This window comes from Rhinopithecus bieti, unplaced genomic scaffold (genome assembly GCF_001698545.2).
Source record: "Rhinopithecus bieti isolate Rb0 unplaced genomic scaffold, ASM169854v2 scaffold_26532, whole genome shotgun sequence".
In the NCBI taxonomy this organism is placed as follows: Eukaryota; Metazoa; Chordata; class Mammalia; order Primates; family Cercopithecidae; genus Rhinopithecus; species Rhinopithecus bieti.
This window is the reverse complement of record NW_016812934.1, coordinates 2,816,172-2,834,136: the sequence shown is the minus strand read 5'-3', so window position 1 is coordinate 2,834,136 and position 17,965 is coordinate 2,816,172. Positions and strand designations below refer to the sequence as shown.

The window sequence follows — 17,965 nt, the reverse complement described above, 5'->3', positions numbered from 1 at the left end:
CTGTGGGGCTGCATCTGCTGTGGGATTCCTGTGGAATTCTTTTTGTATCATTTCCCTACTAGGTTGCAAGTTCCATGAGAACAGGATCTTTGTCCTGTTTTATCTCCAGTGTCAAGAACACTGTCTGGCACACATTGGGTGCCCAATAATTATTGGCCGGATGAACTAGTGACTAAAAGTAGTGCTCTTCAAAGTTAGATCAACTCAACCTTTCCCTAGACTTTCTAAGCAAGAGATGTAACCTTCTGTCTCCTCCACTCCCTTTTAATTTAATTACAAAATTTGTTTCTGGGGAGTGTGTAAAGGAGACTAAAGGAGCCCTTCTCAGTTTCTCCCTCTCAACCTCTAACCGCTCAGCTAGTCATTTCAGGCAAGACAGGCTTCAAGGCACAGCCCTGTGTGCCAGATCAGGTTAGGATTGCTCTCCTAGAGGCCAAGTATCTTCTTTTCTTTGCAAAGCTGGAACCAGGAAGGACTCACCCATCCTCACTGGTGAGCTCACCTCCTTCCAATATTTTCATTGCTGAGTTGCTAAAGGTCATGAGGAGAGCGCAGCCTCAGCATTGTTGATAGAATGCGTAATTTGTTTAAAACTTTATATTATTTCCCAGCATGGCTTTGTCTAGAAGTAGTGCAATATCAAATTTTAATTTGCTTAAATATGTGACAGCTAACCAAAATAAATTACCTGCCTTTGACGATTAGCACATTTATTGTTCATGTGTACATGCCTTTGTTTCAAGGAACCTGAAAGAACCAATCAGTGCATACGAATCAGCATCCTCCAGACTCAAAGATAGTAGGTAGCCAGTGAACAGGAGAGGACAGAGGGGGCAGGAGAGAAGCACTCCTTCCAGAAGAAACGGCAATAATGCCACTTAAAATATAAAAAGTAGTATCATGTGCTAGTGCATGTAGAAAACTTCTGTTTATAAGAGCCCTGTGAAATAAGAACTATTATTCCCATTATAGAGAGCAGGAAACTGAGGCTTAGCAAGGCTGTGACTTGACAGCAGCAAGGGGTGGAGCAAGTATTTGATGGAGCGGGTCTGACCTCAGAGCCCTCGCTTCACCACATGCATGAGGAGTGTGTCCAAGTGTACGGTAGAGACGGAAGCCTGTTATTTACTATTGTTGTCTGGCAAGTTTTCAAGGAAATCTTTTTGATCGTTTCTTAAAATGCTTATGTTAGGAGAAACCCAGGACAGATGAACTCCTGTTAGATTACTGCCTCAGAGTTCAGATAGAGGAATCCCTATACTCTTCGTAAGCATCTTTTTGATTATTTAGTCCTTTTATCATCATTGTGGTTCTCCTTGAATCGCACTTCAAAGATGACACATTCCAGAAAAGTATGGATATAGTTCAATTCCAGAGAGGCATTTATGTGCGAATCCATGCAAAGTTCTGCTATTGTAGGTGCATTGAATGAAGGATACTGGGCACAGTCAGCCTTCATCATGGCCAAGTTAAAGATTATATTACTGCTGACTTGCTTAGACACCCGGATCCAATGGCTCATCCCTTCTCTCTTCCCCTTGCAAAACATCAGAGGGAAAAAAAGACCCATATATACAAAGGTCCTTTTTATTTTTTAGCCTAACACCTAGAAATAAGTAGAAGGTTTACGTTCATCAGGCCTAATTTTACCTAAACTGTATAAGATTTTATGGGGGGGAAATCCTTCCCAAACCAGTTTCATTTCCATGTTGGCAACAGCCTCTTTCCACAACTACAGTTCACATTCTCTACCACTGTGGACACAAGTTCTCTTTCCCACTACTCACCTTCCCCCTCACTCCCCAAGACACATACAAGAAAAGCATCGAAAACCAGTTCTAAAAAGCAAGCACAGGCTAGGCGTGGTGGCTCACACCTGTAATCCCAGCACTTTGGGAGGCCAAGGCGGGTCCTTGAAATCCAAAAAGTTAGGAGTCATGTTATAAACGATTACATTTAAGCTGGAGTTGGAAGAGACATGCTCCTATATCAAAGAGTTCCTGCAATTTGCTTGTCAGTGGCTTCACCACATCTGGATTAAGGGGAAATTAATTTGCAAGAAATAAAAAAAAATGCTTGCTTTTCTTTTTTTTTTCCCTTGAGACAGAGTTTCGCTCTTGTTACCCAGGCTGGATTGCAATGGCATGATCTCGGCTCACTGCAACCTCCATCTCCTGGGTTCAAGCGATTCTCCTGTCTCAGCCTCCTGAGTAGCTGGGATTATAGGTGCCCACCACCATGCCCAGCTAATTGTTTTGTATTTTTAGTAGAGACAGGGTTTCATCACGTTGACCAGGCTGGTCTTGAACTCCTGTCCTCAAGTGATTTGCCCACCTCGGCCCCCCAAATTGCTGGAATTATAAGTGTGAGCCGCCACCCTTAGCCAAATTTTTAAAGGCATAAAGACTATGTCTTACTCTTTTCTCCATTTGCAGAACACAGCGAACACCCCAGAACACAAACATTCGAAGAATATTTATCCAAGTAGTTTGCATATAACTAAGTCAAATGTAAAGAGAAGTTTCTCTCCCTGGACAAAACTGATCACCTTATTTGCAAACTGGTATACCACAACAGGCCCTGAAGGGAAGCCCCAAGAGGTAAAGAAAGTTATAAGAACATTCAAATACCACAGGCACATAGCAATGGCTTGAGAATTGAAATTGAAATTGAAATTGAAATTGAGCTAATTAGTAAACACCATTGTTTAGAACAGTCTTGGCTAAGTAATAGGGGTTGTGTTTAAACCTTCAGGGTGACATCTATTTATACATACTTCAAGTGGTAATGGAATTTCCAGACGCAGAATAGAATAAGTGCCATCAAAAGGTAGGGTAATTGCCAACAGCAACTGAGATCCTCAATGTTCGTTTATCCAGGTCATTGATTCGTAAGTCATGGATTCGTGGAATGAAAACCGAACACTGAGCCAGCAGTTCCCTGAAACTAGGAAAACAACAAGTTCTTATTTCCCTGACAAAATCTGGCTACAGTTCAGCAATGCAGTAAAAAATATGCTCCATAAAAACATCTTTATGGATTTTCTCATTACATTGACAATTTCCCCTCATGGAGGGTGGAATCACCAAAAACTTGTATCCTAGATATGCATACATTTCCCATGAACATAAAAAGTACAAGGAATAAAATTATAATCAATCGTTTCATACTCTACCAAATTTGGAGAATATAAGCATACATAGTGTTATTGTTTTTTGTTTTTTGTTTTTTTCATTAAGAGATAGAGTCTTGCTCTGTCACCCAAGCTAGAGTACAGTGGTACGATCATAGCTCATTGCAGTCTCAGACTCCTGGACTCAAGCCATCTTCTTACCTCGGCCTGGAATTACAGGCATGAACCACTGTACCTGGTCCATTAGCTATTATTTTAACTCCTTAGTGGTATCCAAACATTGAATTGTTTGCTGTTGACTTGAGGTTCTTGGGCTTACTTTTAGTAGTGATTAAACGGAGATGTGAGGCTACACAAAACTTTATGGATGAAATTGTGGCAGCACTGGCAATTGTAAGCAGGGTCAGAGAAAGAAAACCAGAAACCCAGAACATCACCACTTGCTGGTGCTTATTTCCCTAGTTTTCAAGATAAAAGGAATGGAAACGGCTCTTCTAACCTAACACTTTGGCAAAAGCAGCATCACACAGGTTCCGCTACATCATGTACTCACTGTGATTGGCAGCCTCCAAGATGGCCTCCTGTGATTTCTGCTGGAATTCGTATCCCTACGGAATGCTTTCTCAAATTTTACCAGAGTACAGAAGTAATTGTATTTCACTTCCAAGATTGTTGTAAAAGATGTTGTAGCTTCTGTCTTGGTCTCTCTCTCATTGTCTGTCTCTCTCAGATTACTCACTCTGGGGAAAGCCAGCTGCCATGTTGTGAGTAGCCCTACAGAAAGGCCCATGTGGCAAGAAACGAAAATGTTCAGCCATGTGAGTGAGCTGGAAGCATATTCTTCAGCCTCAGACAAGCCTTCAGGTGACTCTGCAGCCCTGGCTGATGGCTTGACTGCAAACTCAAGAGACCCTGAGCTAGAACCACTCAGGGAAGCTGCTCCCAGATTCCCAACCCTCAGAAACAGAGTGAGATCACAAATGTTTGTTGTTTCAAGCTGATTTTGGTGGTGATTTGTTATCCAGCAATAGGTAATAGACCCGCTGTAATCTTGGACAAGTTAGATAAATTAAGCGCCTGTTCCTCATCTATAAAGCGAGGACTATGATAAATAAAAATACATTTATATTCCTCTCCTTTATTCCAGAATGAATTTATGACTACTGTTAGGGATATATAAAATAAAAGATAGCATAAGTTAAATGAGAAGGTAGGCAGAAAAACAAGGGTGGGGACATGGAACAGAAACAGGAAAGAGGTTTAAAAAATAATATATGGCACACATTCCATAACTGAGTCACAATTCTGGTTCTAAAACTGAATAATTCCTTTTACCTCCTCCTCTACCCCTCCAAACACAAAGAGATAGAGTCTTTTATTCAGTTCAGGGTCCAAGAATTTTAAAAAGAATCCAGTCACTTCTGAGACTTATAATTATCCTTAATACTAACATGGGTGGGAATTTTCCTTGGGCGCTGCCCTAAAGCAGACACTGTGTGGAGTACGAGCTGATGCCTTCATACTCATGGGTAACTGCATGAAATGGGATGATACATACAAAGTGTCTCATATCATGCAGGCTCATAATGGGCTCATACAAGTTACTACTATAACTATTACTACTCAGTGTCAGGTTTTACCAGTATAACAGCTCACCTCTTAAAAATGTTTGCCCTTCACAGGCTAATACTCTTGACTTTTTTTGTTTTTTTTTTTTTCTGAGATGGAGTCTCACTCTGTTGCCCAGGTTGGAGTGCAGTGGCGCGATCTCGGCTCACTGCAAGCTCTGCCTCCCGGGTTCACGCCACTGTCCTGCCTCAGCCTCCCGAATAGCTGGTACTACAGGTTGCCACCACCACACCCGGCTAATTTTTGTATTTTTAGTAGAGACGGGGTTTCACCGTGTTAGCCAGGATGATCTCGATTTCCTGACCTTGTGATCCGCCCGCCTCGGCCTCCCAAAGTGCTGGGATTACAGGTGTGAGCCACTGTGCTTGGCAATACTCTTGACTTTCTATCCTCATACATATTCAAAACAATCCACTTCAGTCATGAACTGAATGCAAACAGTGTGGGAAAAATTCTGGATATTTTGGATATTTGTCCATATTACTTCCATCTCAATAAGAAAGTTTGACATAAATTTTGTCCATCCTCATGGCCACCCATGCACAAAGCTCTGGGCCTCTTTGATACCTTCCCCCTTTTCACCCTTTCTCATTTACCTCGCCAACAAGTCCTGATTTTTTAGTAACATATCTTCCTATCTGTTCCCTCCTTTACACCCTTGCTGCTATTGTCTAGCTCTGCATTTTAACTCCTTACACCCACGTTTAGGCAATCACTTTCAGTTATTGCCAATCAGCTATGATGTATATCATTGTCAGGGCAATTTTCTCCTTTGATCATAATTCAGTCAAGTGTCAATCTGCATCCCAACTGCACAATGAGGAAGCCCAACATCCTTGAAATTAAAGACCTTCAAGAATCAAGACCCAGACTCTGCCCCAACTCTAACTCCCATTCTTCACCCAACACAGCTCCTCGACTCAGATTTGCTCTCCTCCTGGGCTGTTCTGCACTGTGGTTCCCACCTAGAATGCGCCACCACTCCCACCCCCTTTCTGGATCTCAATTAAATTCACTAAACCTAGCTCAGATCCTAGCTCAGAGAACTGAGAGTCCCAGAGTTGGAGGGACTCTGAAGGTCATTCTGTCCAACTCTCAACCTCACCCATATATCATCCATTTACCTAGCCAACATTTGTTAGCTACCTCCTAAGCCAAGTTAAAAACATATATGATAGATTCAGCCTAGGAAGAGGTCACATCTATACAGGGAGACTGGCCTGTAAATGATGATAATGTGAGTATAAAGTTCAAGACACAAACAAAGTGCTTTGAAAGCACAATCTTTGTCATTTGTTGCTTACATTCTATTTGAATACCTTCAGTAACAGCAAAATCATTGTCTCAAGGGGTAGCTCATTCCATTTTCAGAAAACTGTAACCACTTTAAAATTATCATACTGAGTTTAAATCTAACTTCCACACCCTTATTCTAACTTTTCTTTTTTCTTTCTTTTTTTTTTTTTGAGATGGAGTTTCGCTCTTGTTGCTCAGGCTGGAGTACAGTGGCACGATCTCAGCTCACTGCAACCTCTGCTTCCCAGGTTCAAGTGATTCTCCTGCCTAGTAGCTGGGATTACAGGCGTGTGCCACCATGCCTGGCTAATTTTGTATTTTTAGTAGAGATGGGGTTTCTCCATGTTGGTCAGGCTGGTCTCAAACTCCCGACCTCAGGTGATCTGCCTACCTCGACCTCCCAGAGTGCTGGGATTATAGGCATGAGCCACCATGCCTGGCCGTTTTTTCTTTGTTGTTGTTTAAGAAAGTCTTACTCTGTTGCCCAGGATAGAGTTCAGTGGCTGATCTAAGCTCACTACAACCACTGCCTCTCAGGTTCAAGCAATTCTTGTGCCTCAGCCTCCTAAGAAGCTGGGATTACAGGTACATGCCACCACACCTGGCTAATATTTGTATTTTTGGTAGAGATGGGGTTTTGCCATGTTGGTCAGGCTGGTCTCCAACTCCTGACCTCAAGTGATCCGTTTGCCTCAGCCTTCCAAAGTGCCGGGATTAGAGGTGTGAGTCACCGCACCTGGCCCAGTTTTTTCAAACTCCAGTGTTTTCAAAGACAAAGCTAGCTGTCTTTTCATATAACTGTCATTAAAGAATTTGAAGAGCATGCCATGAATATCTCTAAACTTCTCATATGTTCTGATTCTAAACTTTTTATCCTGCTGGTAGCCCTCCTCTGGCTACACTGTAGATTTTTTTTATGCCCTTCAAAGTTTGGTGGGGATTCAACAAGGCAGAATGGAGGGAGGTTATCAGCTCCTTTGTTCCTAACTCAACCTAAAATCACATTTACCTTTTGAAGAGGGAAGGGGGCTTTTAGACAATCAAAATTGCTGCTCATTACATTGCTGCTTTTAGACAATCAAAATTTCTCATTACATTGCTGCTTTTAGACAATCAAAATTTCCCATGACTTGTTTTTTCCCTCTCTCATACACCTAAGTGCTCTCTAAAAGCCTGTAGCAAAAATGTGTTGGTTTTGTTTTCTTTTTGTTTGTTTGTTTTTGAGTGCACTGGCACAATCACAGCTCACTGTAGCCTCGAGCTCCTAGGCTCAAGTTATCCTCCCGCCTCTGCCTCCCAAGTAATGGGGACTACAGATGTGTGCCACCATGCCTGGCTAATTTTTAAAATTTTTTTGTAGAGACGAGGTCTCACTATGTTGCCTAGGCTGGTCTTGAATTCCTTGGCTCAAGCAATCCTCCCACCTTGGCCTCTCAAAGTGCTGGGATTATAGGCATGGGCCACAAGGTCTGGCCTGTGACACAAATTTGAATGGCTCATATTGGAGCTTGTTGCTTGCTGCCTTGTACTGTTGGTTAATGTTTTTTACATATATTTAAGCTCTCCACTTAAATATTAGGTTTCTTGAGGATAAAAATATTTATTATTCATTTTCCTTTAATAAATGTATTAATAAATACATGAGTGTTAAGGGAGAAAAATGCTGTGGTATGCAGCATAATGTCCCCTCTCTCCCCCAAAAAAGATGTCCACATCATAATTCCAGAACCTGTGAGTATGCTATGTTACCTGGCAAAGGAGAATTAAGGTTGCACATGGAATTAAGGTTGCTAGTCAGCTGATTTTAAAATAAAAAGATTATCCTCAACTATCATAGTGTACCCAATGTAATCATCAGGATCTTTTTAAAATGAAGAGGAGGAAGTCAAAGTCAGAGAGTGGCTGGAAAGTGCTAGCACTGAAGCACTCTGCTAGCACTGAAGATGGAGAAAGGAGCTATGAGCCAAGGAATGTGGGCAGCTTCTCAAAGTTGAGAAAGGAAAGAAAATGGATTCTCCCTTAGAGTCCCCAGAAGGAAACACAGCCCTGCTGAAGCCTTGATTTGAGCCCAGTGAGACCCATTTCAGACTTCTGACCTTCAGAACTGAAAGATAATATGTGTGTTATTTTAAGCTACTGAATTTGTGGTCATTTGTTACAGCAGCAACAGAAAATTCATTTTAAAGTACTAACATTTGGCGTTGCCAGTTATCATTTGGCTGATTCCCAATCCTTATAACACACAGAGTTTTTTAAAAGTCGAAGTTATTGGGTAAATTTTGAAGGATGAACCCAGAAAATAAGAAGCAGAGCTAGCGTTTGAACTCAAGTGTCTCTGACTCCAACTCACACTCATTCCACAAAACCAGTATGCCTTAAGGAGGGATAACATCAAAATGCAATATTGCACCTGAGTATTTCTCTGAATGTTCTGATTAGCGTTCCAGAGCCCATCCTTTCTGGCAGAAACTAGATGGATAATTCAATATCTATTATTCCTCTTTAATTCATTGCTTTTTTTCTCTCCTTGAACTTTTCTCTCTCCAGTCAACACTACTTAAACATAAAAGTAACATTTTGAACTGGATATTAACTTACTGCTTTTAACAAATCAAATTGTTCACTTCACATCATATTGTCAACTATAGTTATATTAGAATGTGAGTTGAATACAGTAGGTATTCACCTACAAATACAGTATCTGGTTTCTAAGGAAAATATGCTTTTATAATGTACGATTGGTTCTCCTGATAAACTATATTCAAACCCTGCAGCTCTCTAACAAGAGTGGCTATTCAGTGGTGATACACTTAGCTGTGCAAACTTTACTGCTGGTTACAGACACATTAAGCATGGGTGGAAATTCTCCAATTATAAGGATGCAGTTTGCCCTCAACCCCATAATGAAAACATAAAATTTTCTTTAGTTTTTCAGAAATCTAGAATTAATTAAATCCTAATCCTGACATAAGCCCTTTTGAAACCTAAGGAATAAAAGGTGACATATTCATTTATTCATTCATGAAGTATTTTCATTCACCTGTTGAAACATGTTGTTTTCTTTTCCTTCATTTAAAACAAGTCCATTCATCATCGAGCTCCTATTACACGCAGTGGTCACTATACTATAACATAGTGCCTTAGCGTGCAAGCTCTGGAGTAAATGGCTCCACAATTTCTTACTTCTGCGATCCTGGGGCAAATTACCCTCACTGAGATTCAGTTTCCTCTCCTGTGAAACAGATATAAGAAAAATGCCTGCCTCATAAGGAGTCAGTGCACTTAGAGCAGAGGATGGTAGAAAGGATGCATCTGCTACCTGTTAGTTTTCACTATATGCCAGGTCATAGGTTTGTATTGGTGGGTAAAAAGACATGTTCCCTGTTCTTGAAAAGCTTATACTCTAAGTAGTTAAGATAAGCAAAGAATTATAGCTTTTAAAAAGTATGCAAATCGGCCACTACTATTTTTGGGTTCACAGCTTGGTGACTCCTACTGAAGTCTGTAGATTGGCAGGACCTGCTTTGGGGCAGCCATGACTGGCACCTACTGTAAGAAGTGCTCTAGATACACCCCACTGTCTCAGCTCCCCTGAAGCCTGTCCTCCGCCTCGTATCCTCTGTGCTTTGGGGAATCCACCTACAGAATTATATTGAATAAAAAATTAATCTTGCCAAATTGTCTGATGCCCAGATAGTAACACCGACACCTCCCCTTTCATCTCTCCCCTCTTGCCCATACATGTCATCTTTAGTATTTGAAGATAGCCTAACTAACAGGAATTTTTGAAGTATGTGCCAATCTCAGGTCCATAGGCATGCAATCCTCTTGGTAAAGCACTTGAATTCCATCATTAAGCAACCCCAGACACCTACTTTTTGTATTCTTTGTCATGTTCAATTAGTACACAGAAACTTCCTGCCTGCCAGCCAACAGCCTTTGGTCCCTAATTTTGCAAGAGAATAAAGCTTTCTTCTCCCTTGAACATTCTACTCTCATGAATTCTGATGAGAATGGATTCCTTTTCAAATATAAAATGAGACAAATGTGAAAGCATCTAGAACAGTCTCTGGTCCAAAGGAGATGAACCACAGTACATGTTCTTTTGTATAGATGATTCGTCAATCTCACTGCTAACTCCAAACAATTTAATTTCAAAGAAGCAACTCCCGACACTGAAATGGTAATTAAACAGGTAGCCATTCTTTAGTTACTTAGCAATTTCTTGCTGATTTCCTAGCCAAGACCTATAGGGAAACAGGTGCTACAGGGGTATGGTAAACCAGCCTCTTTTCCCTGTGACTGCTGATTTTGGCAAAGGCCACAGTAAATCAGTAACCATCAGGGTAAGAGCATCTCAGACCCACATGCAGGTCTATTTTAAGCTTCTTGGCTGGCACCACTGAGACTGCTGGATCATCTCCATGTTGTCAAAGCTAACCTCCAATACCCCTAAGGGTCTAAGGGTCTTATCACCTGCCCACAAGAACATCAGGGCAATCTGGTCAAGCATTGCTCATTTTCGAATCTGTCCTAGGGCAAATGGATGACTAAATGTTAAGGTTCACATTCAGGAAATGTCATTGCATTTTTGATTATCACAGAAAGCATTTGTGTAAACAGGTGATTTTGCACAGTGCTTTCTTAGTACCATACTATTTTTGAAGCCCCTTCCTCTCTCCTTCTCTACCTTCTCGACAAACGATCCTGGGTTGTTTCAGTGCTTCTTTTCAACACTTTCCAATGTTGAAGTATCAACAGGTGCTCTGGTGGCTAAGACAGTCTGGGGTCAACGCAGTAAACCCAAGGACCTGTCCTGACCCTGGCCAGATGGCCATGTGATAACAAACAGCACTTTTGAAGCAAGCCCATTGGGTGGCTAAATGGAGCTCCATCTAGAAACAGGAACAAAGCCAGGCCAGAGGAGAATCAAGGTTGAGATACTAAAGAATCTTCTCCAGTTGTACCAGTGGTTGGTACCTTTGCATAAGGGTAGTTTATTTATATATACCTCTCACTGAACTATACAACTTTACAACCAGAGGACAAAACTTATACCTGTAAATGAGATTATTTCAAAGCCATCACTTTAGGCTTTATTCTGATTTCAAAAACACCTTGGCATTCAATACTTACGTCAAAATTCTTTTGACTATATTTAGTGGTGGCAAATACCAGTTTTTTTGAGAGTGGGTGTTATTTTTGGAAATATCCAGGTCATTCAGAACTAAGAAGAATAAGACGGGAAATCAATACTATTCTGGTACAAAACCAAAGTGTTGGTTATAGTAAAACAGGTTGGAGTTTCCTGTGCAGATCTGAAAACAATTTGAAAAGGGAGTTTTAAAAGTGCTCTGAATAATGGCAATGTCAGTGTGGAATAAGGGTTGCTACTAAGGTAACAGCTTTGAAGAGGTCATTTGATATGAATGTTGGATTCTTTTTTTTTTTTTTTTTTTGGAGACGGGGTCTCACTCTGTTGCCCAGGCTGGAGTGCAGTGCTGCAATCTGGGCTCACTGCAACATCCACCTCCCAGGTTCCAGCAATTCTCCTGCCTCAGCCTCCCGAGTAGCTGTGATTACAGATGCCCACCACCACACCCAGCTAATTATTTGTGTTTTTAGTAGAGACAGGGTTTCACCATGTTGGCCAGCCTGGTCTCAAACTCCTGTCCTCAAGCAGTCCACCCGCCTCGGTCTCCCAAAGTGCTAGGATTACAGGCGTGAGCCACCACATCTGGCCTGGATGTTGGATTCTTACTACTCTATTTCACAACTATTTAAAAAAAAAAAGCTTTTTTTTTTTTTTCTTTTGAGACAGGGACTTTTGTAGTCGCCTAGGCTGGAGTGCAGTAAAGCTACAGCAGCCTTGGCTTCCTGGTATCAAACAAGCCTTCTGAGTAGCTGAGACTACAGGCATGCACCACCACACCCAGATAATTTTTTAAAAAATTTTTTGTAGAGATGGGGTCTCACTGTGTTGCTCAGGGTGGTCTCTGGACTCAAGCAATTCTTCTGTCCTGGCCTCCCAAAGTGCTGGGATTACAGGCAGGAGCCCACCAAGCCTGGCCAGGAAAAAGTCGGTAAGACAACAGAGAAGTCTAGTATGTACTTCATTTCTGGGTCATAAAGCGGAAACTCTTAAAATTTCTCTCATAGCTTCAGTTAAGTGGTCTCCATGTCCACAAAGTAAGGGTTAAGAGGCAGCGATCCTACGTATAAATGAATTTAAACTGATATTCTAAGGTTCTAAGATTCTCCATTCTGTTAATAAATTAGTACCTAACTATAGAATATAATGCACTTGGGGGCCTGGGTTTCCTACTTGCCAGTTCTTAATCTAAAACACTGACATGGACATGTCGGTAATATCAAGAATAGCTAACACTTATATAACACTACATGCTATGCAATTTCTTAGCAAGCTATATATGTCAACTCTCTTAATACAGCCCTGTTATTACTTTTTACATTTTTATCTTACATGTGAGAGAACTGAGCCATGCAGAGTTGCCCAGGACCACACAGAAAGCTGCAGAGCTGGGAATGGAACCAAGCCAGCCTGCCTCCAGCTGCACTCTTAATCACTAGGCTACACCATCCTATGCATCTATGAAGAAGAAATCAGATACATAAATTAATACGAAAAGGGCAGTGAAGAATATTTGCAAATTTATGGGAAGCCCATTTGAGAAGCAAAAAGGAGATGAAGGGAGGCAGATGGATCTGTAAAAACTGGGGTGAAGTCCAGACAGACTAGCCACAAAAGTTCCATGGGCAATCTGGGGATGGGCAAAGAGTCTCCTCTAGTTTATTTAGAGAACAGAGAATACAGCAACTTGAAAGATCCAGGAGTTATAAAGGACCAATTGGGGTATATAACGTTTTTTATTACATAAAAATCAGGTAATTCACTCCACATCATTTTGTAAACCTGACTGGCTAGTGAGAAGTTACGTGTAATAAATCAAAGTCAACTTATTGGTGAACACTAGGGAAGATAAGTGCAATGCTCTACCTGCCATTTGCAAGGAAGCTTTCAGAAGCCACTATCCCGTAAAAGGGATGTATGGATGGAAGTCACTGAAAAGCCCTCGACCTATCTTCCGTTTTACCACAGCCAAAACCAATGCCACTTTAAGTCTAATCTCATCTGAGGTGAAAACAATCTCATGGAGCAGAAATGGGACTTAGAGCAGGGAATGACTCGGATGAAGGTCTTCTGACTCCAAGTCCAGTGTTCTTTCCTTGTAACCATTCAGGGCAACGGAGCCAATATTGATTTCAAAACTCCTCGGAGAACGTAAGCACACATCTATGCTACAGAGAGAATTCCCTCATCACAGTTCCGTCTTGCTGCTGTCTACACCTGCTTCCTCTCCCTGGGACGATAGAAAACATGATGGGCGTTAATGCTTCTAAAATCTGCAACACATCAAATGAACGAAGCAACAGCTACTCTCGAGGTTCTTTGCTACGCCTTGTACCGCAGGCTGCCGTGAGCCGCAGGGAGTTGAGGTTCCCGTGAGGCTGGGAGCCGCTCCCGCAGCCTACCCTGGGAAGCCCGCACCCAACCGCGAGGCGCGGGGGAGGCTTGGCCGCTGGGCCGGCCACCCACACCACCGCATCCCCGCCGAGGTGCAAGGGATTCGAGGAAGCCTGCACGGCAGGGGAGCAGCCCGTTCCTCGCGCCCCACGCACACGAAGACGCTGGAGCCGGTCCAGGCGCCTCCCCTCTCCCGACCCCCGAGCCTGCTCCACCAACGCCGCCCGGCTCCACAGCCCACCGCCTAGCGCCGCGCAGCCACACCTTCCACCCGCTAGAGGGAGGGGTCACGTGAGGCGGGCCCGGGGAACCAATGGGCGGCTCGCGCCGAATGGAAGGGATTGTCTGACCTCCGTGACGTCACAAAGCTGGCGAGGAGCGCGCTCCTCTTCCGCCCCCGCCCCACCCCCGGCCGCGGCCCTCTCCGCCTTCCCTCCCACTCGCCACTGCGCAGCCAATCGGGAGGCGGGAAGCACTCCAGCCCGAACGTGCGGGCGGGGCAGGGTGGCGGCCCCGCAGGGTAGGGGAGCAGAGTGGGCCGGCCGGGGACGAGGGCCCGGGCTCCGGGAGGTGCACGGGGCTGAGTGGAAAAAGCGCCGAGCGGTGGCGTCGTTGTCGCTCCCTCCTCGTCGGGAAGAATCGTTTGGTCTCCTGCGGTGCCCGGTTCGTATTCCCTACTCCCGGCCACGAGGCGCCCCGTCCGGGATCCTCCACCCGTCCAAAGTTGTGAGGGGGCGCCGGGCGTGCTCGCGGACCGGCGGCCGCGGGCGTGCGGAGGGCGGGACGAGCCCTGGAGCGCCAGGTGCGCACCGGGGCGTCGGGGCTGTAGGGGGGCCGTCGGGGGACTGGGGGCTCGGGGCGGGGGCGGGGCCGCCGTGTAGCCCTAGCGTCTTCCGGCCTCTGCGCGCCGGCTGTCAGCAGCAAGGGCGCCGCGGAGACCGCGGCAGAGTGAGCTCCGGAGAGGCTGTAGGGCTGCGGCTCTGCCTGAGTGTCTCCCTGATGCACCCCGGGTCCGGGCTGGCCCCGCTGGCAGCTTGCCGCCGGCCGGCCCCTGTTCGTCTGGACTGAAGCGGGCACCCGTGGGGCCGGGCCGGGCAGGGCGGGACTGGGCGGGCAGCGGGCGGGGCTGCTGTACGCGTCCATGGGCTTCGCGCCCCGACTGGATGGAGGGGCTGGCCCTTGGGGCGCGCCCCTGCTCGCGCCTGGGCCCCGCTGTCTTGGGCTGTGGCTCTGCCTCCCCGGCGGGGTGGGTTGGTTTGGTTGGCTTCCTTGTTCTCTCCACCCCTTTATCCCTCCTCCATTCTCTTCCCCCCTCCCAGCCCATTCACCGGGCTGGAGCGAGACCTCGCCCCTCCTCTGCTCCCGCCTCCCCGCCGCCGCCTCCTCTAATGAGCATCTCTGCCTTGCTTTCAATGGGCCGGTGCTGCTGTCGCTGCTGCTGCCCGCGCGGGTTGTGGATGTTGTCGGCTCCGTGTTGTGATGACAGGAGAATGTGTGTGTGTCCCGGGCCCAGACGAATTGGTAGGTATTCACTTAACTACCTGCGTTGGGTACCCAGGAAGGATGGTGACAGATTTTTGTGTATGGATGGTTTTAGGTGGGTCAGCGTTGTATTAAGGGATGAGATAGATTGGAAAAAGGGACAAGGGCGTCTTGGATTGGGATAGCTTTGATGCCTTTGTGAGTGCAATTTTTCAGGTAGCGACAAAGGAAACTAATCAAACAGGTACTGGCATGGTGCTTCGTATCATTCTTCATTCATATAAAAAGATAGCAGGAGCTGTGAAATGGCTAGGCATTTCCAGAAAATGTTGAAAATCAGGGATGGTCTTTATGTAGAGTGTTTAATGCAATCGGATTACATAAACTGGGGTTCTGACACATTAAATGATTAGCATAGCTTTTCTTTTTCATTTACATCAGAAACTTTGCAAAGCTAAAGGGCCCCGGAGTCGGTGCCTTAATAGCGTTTGCTAATTAATTTGGTCCGTGGGTCTATTGATGGAGTGGAAAAAATGTCTTGGCACAGGCTCTGCTAAGCACATCAGTAAGAATGGATGGGTCTCTTTCCTGTTTCTGGTTGCAGTACATCTTTCTTTATTAGTCATTGGCAAAATCAGCCAAATCTGCCTGGGACGAAGATGCTGCGTATAACGTGGCTGAGTCTAGATCATGGAATAGGAACTTTTCCGTGAAAATTGTGATCAGGAATAACTTGAAAATTTCACACTGCTCTGTTTTACCAACAGTTGTACCTGGATGCTGTTCTTATTGCCTGATCAAGAGCCTTCTACACTTAATTTAACAAGCTTGTCCGCAAAAGTTTTGATGTAGAGGGTTTTCTTGTTGTATCAGTGGATATTCTGAAGGATGTTAAGAGTTTTTCATTGCTCACTTATTGTTTATGAAAGCATTTGAAAGCACTTTGACTCCCAAGGGTATCTGATCTGATGGAGAGAATATATCACTTGTACCGATGAGGATAGAACGCTCATTAATCACAGCAGTTTTCATAAATTCCAACTTCCCTAGGAATTTTGTCTTTTGAAGGCATGTCAGGAGTTGGGGCATTAGGATATAATCCCAGTCCATGTGCTAAGCCTCTGCATAACTGAAAGATACAGTCAATAAAATTCACTCTCATTTTTTTGTTTTTAATCTCAAGAACTTTTGCCTTGAAGGAAAAATGTAGTGGAGAATTTGTTTGATGTTTGAATATAAGTATTATTAAAAGCACCTGCTGTGTGAATCATTAGCTTTTTGTCACTAGATTTCATTCATTTTGCAATGAACTACAAAAGTAGAAAAGATGTCAAACCAAGCCGGATGCGGTGGCTCACCCCTGTAATCCCAGCACTTTGGGAGGCTGAGGCGGGTGGATGGCCTGAGGTCGGGAGTTGAAAACCAACCTGACCAACAGGGTGAAACCCCATCTCTACTGAAAATACAGAATTATCCGGGCGTGGTAATCCCAGCTACTCGGGAGGCTGAGGCGGGAGAATCGCTTGAACCCGGGAGGCAGAGGTTGCAGTGAGCCGAGATCACGCCATTGCACTCCAGCCTGGGCAACAAGAGCAAAACTCCTCCCCCCGTCCCCCACCCCCCCCCAAAAAAATGTCGAAGCAAAGGAATTTAAGGAAAGTGCAGGTTTCCTGGATTTGTTATTTCTTAGACAATCAAACACTGTTATGCATCTATCAACTCTCCCTCCCCCACCCACAAATAGTATTTTGAGTCAATTTATATTCCATACAGGCACATTTTCTTTTTTTATTCTGTAAGATTCTTAAGTTTTAAAGAAAGAGCAAATGCAGTCATAAAATTATGAAGAAAAATTGTTTTCATTAAGATTACATTCGTGTACATTTTTAGTGATAGAAAACCTTTATACAAAGCACAAAATGAGTTGATATGCTTTCTGCGTGCAAACCTAAAAAGAGATACGATTTAAGTGTGGAAGCCGCTGTCATGTGGCCCAACATTTGAGCACATCTTCTGGCTCAGTCATGTACACTTAACCTCTGGATGACTTTCAGGTATTCAGTTTGAAGTGCTTTTATTTAAATGGTTACTCCTGATGGATTCCTGGTTTTCTGGAATTTCTGTTTTTCATTAGTGCATTTCAGAATACTTTTTTAGTTACAGATTCTTATTTCCAAAATTATAGCCATTACTTTCTATTGCCTGATCTTGTCTTCATTTTCGTAGACAAATCCCTTCTTAGTGCAGTTAAAATGATGGTACTTTCTGCTACTTGCAGAAGAGAATCTGTGTGGCTGGCTTATGTAGTGCTTTTTACAGAAGCAAACAAGAATCAATGATTATTCGGTGTTTAGTTTTCTTTGCTTCCCGCTACCCCGATTTATCACTTTTTCTCAAATTATTCTTCATAAAAGGTATATGAAAATAATATATAGCTAACATTTGCTATGATATTTGTAAATTCTTTTGTTTCTTAATGAGTTTAGCCCTGGGAAGGAGTAGTTGCTATTAACTCAGATGGTTTTATTTTCCATGTTCCTTTTTGTTTATTGCATTTGTTTATTTAAAGTATTTCTAAAGTGTGTTTCTTTATAGTCCAAAAGACTATTTTGAAGCAGTATCTCAAGAATTCAGGGAAAATATATTTTATTGAGGAAGAAGAGGGATATTTTCTTGCCTAAATTATCTAGATTAATGATATATTTATTAAATTTTCCAAATAAATGCCCAGAAATTATTTTCAGTGCATATAGAGAGTGATAGGAGTTTTTTAAAGTTTGTAATTATATTGCTGTACCTTTTCAATCCAAACCTTAGACTATTATTTGACTATACTGCTTTCCTGGAGCACATAAATACCTTTTTTTTTTTTTTTTTTT

The 17,965-nt window shown here is 43.5% G+C and overlaps 1 protein-coding gene and 1 long non-coding RNA gene across 7 annotated transcripts in view; one reads left to right on the top strand and one right to left on the bottom strand.

Annotated features, from left to right (window-relative positions):
• Positions 1 to 12,930: 12,930 nt before the first annotated feature.
• Positions 12,931 to 13,902, bottom strand: LOC108512194 (uncharacterized). The gene is made up of 2 exons (XR_001880529.1): positions 13,846 to 13,902; positions 12,931 to 13,440 (listed from the first exon to the last, which is right to left on the bottom strand). It is a non-coding gene; the product is annotated as an uncharacterized LOC108512194 (long non-coding RNA).
• Positions 13,903 to 13,996: 94 nt separating this feature from the next.
• PDP1 (pyruvate dehydrogenase phosphatase catalytic subunit 1) overlaps positions 13,997 to 17,965 on the top strand; it is a 10,939-nt gene continuing 6,970 nt past the window's right edge. Inside the window, exons 1-2 of one of the 6 annotated variants that reach the window (XM_017847335.1) lie at positions 14,000 to 14,267; positions 15,091 to 15,125. In XM_017847335.1, coding sequence (XP_017702824.1) covers positions 15,095 to 15,125 — 31 coding nt within the window. In that variant the 5' untranslated portion in view covers positions 14,000 to 14,267; positions 15,091 to 15,094. Of the gene's footprint in view, positions 14,407 to 14,923; positions 15,126 to 17,965 lie in introns of all 6 variants that reach the window. The other 5 variants (XM_017847331.1, XM_017847329.1, XM_017847330.1 and 2 more) reach the window with 5 other exon arrangements.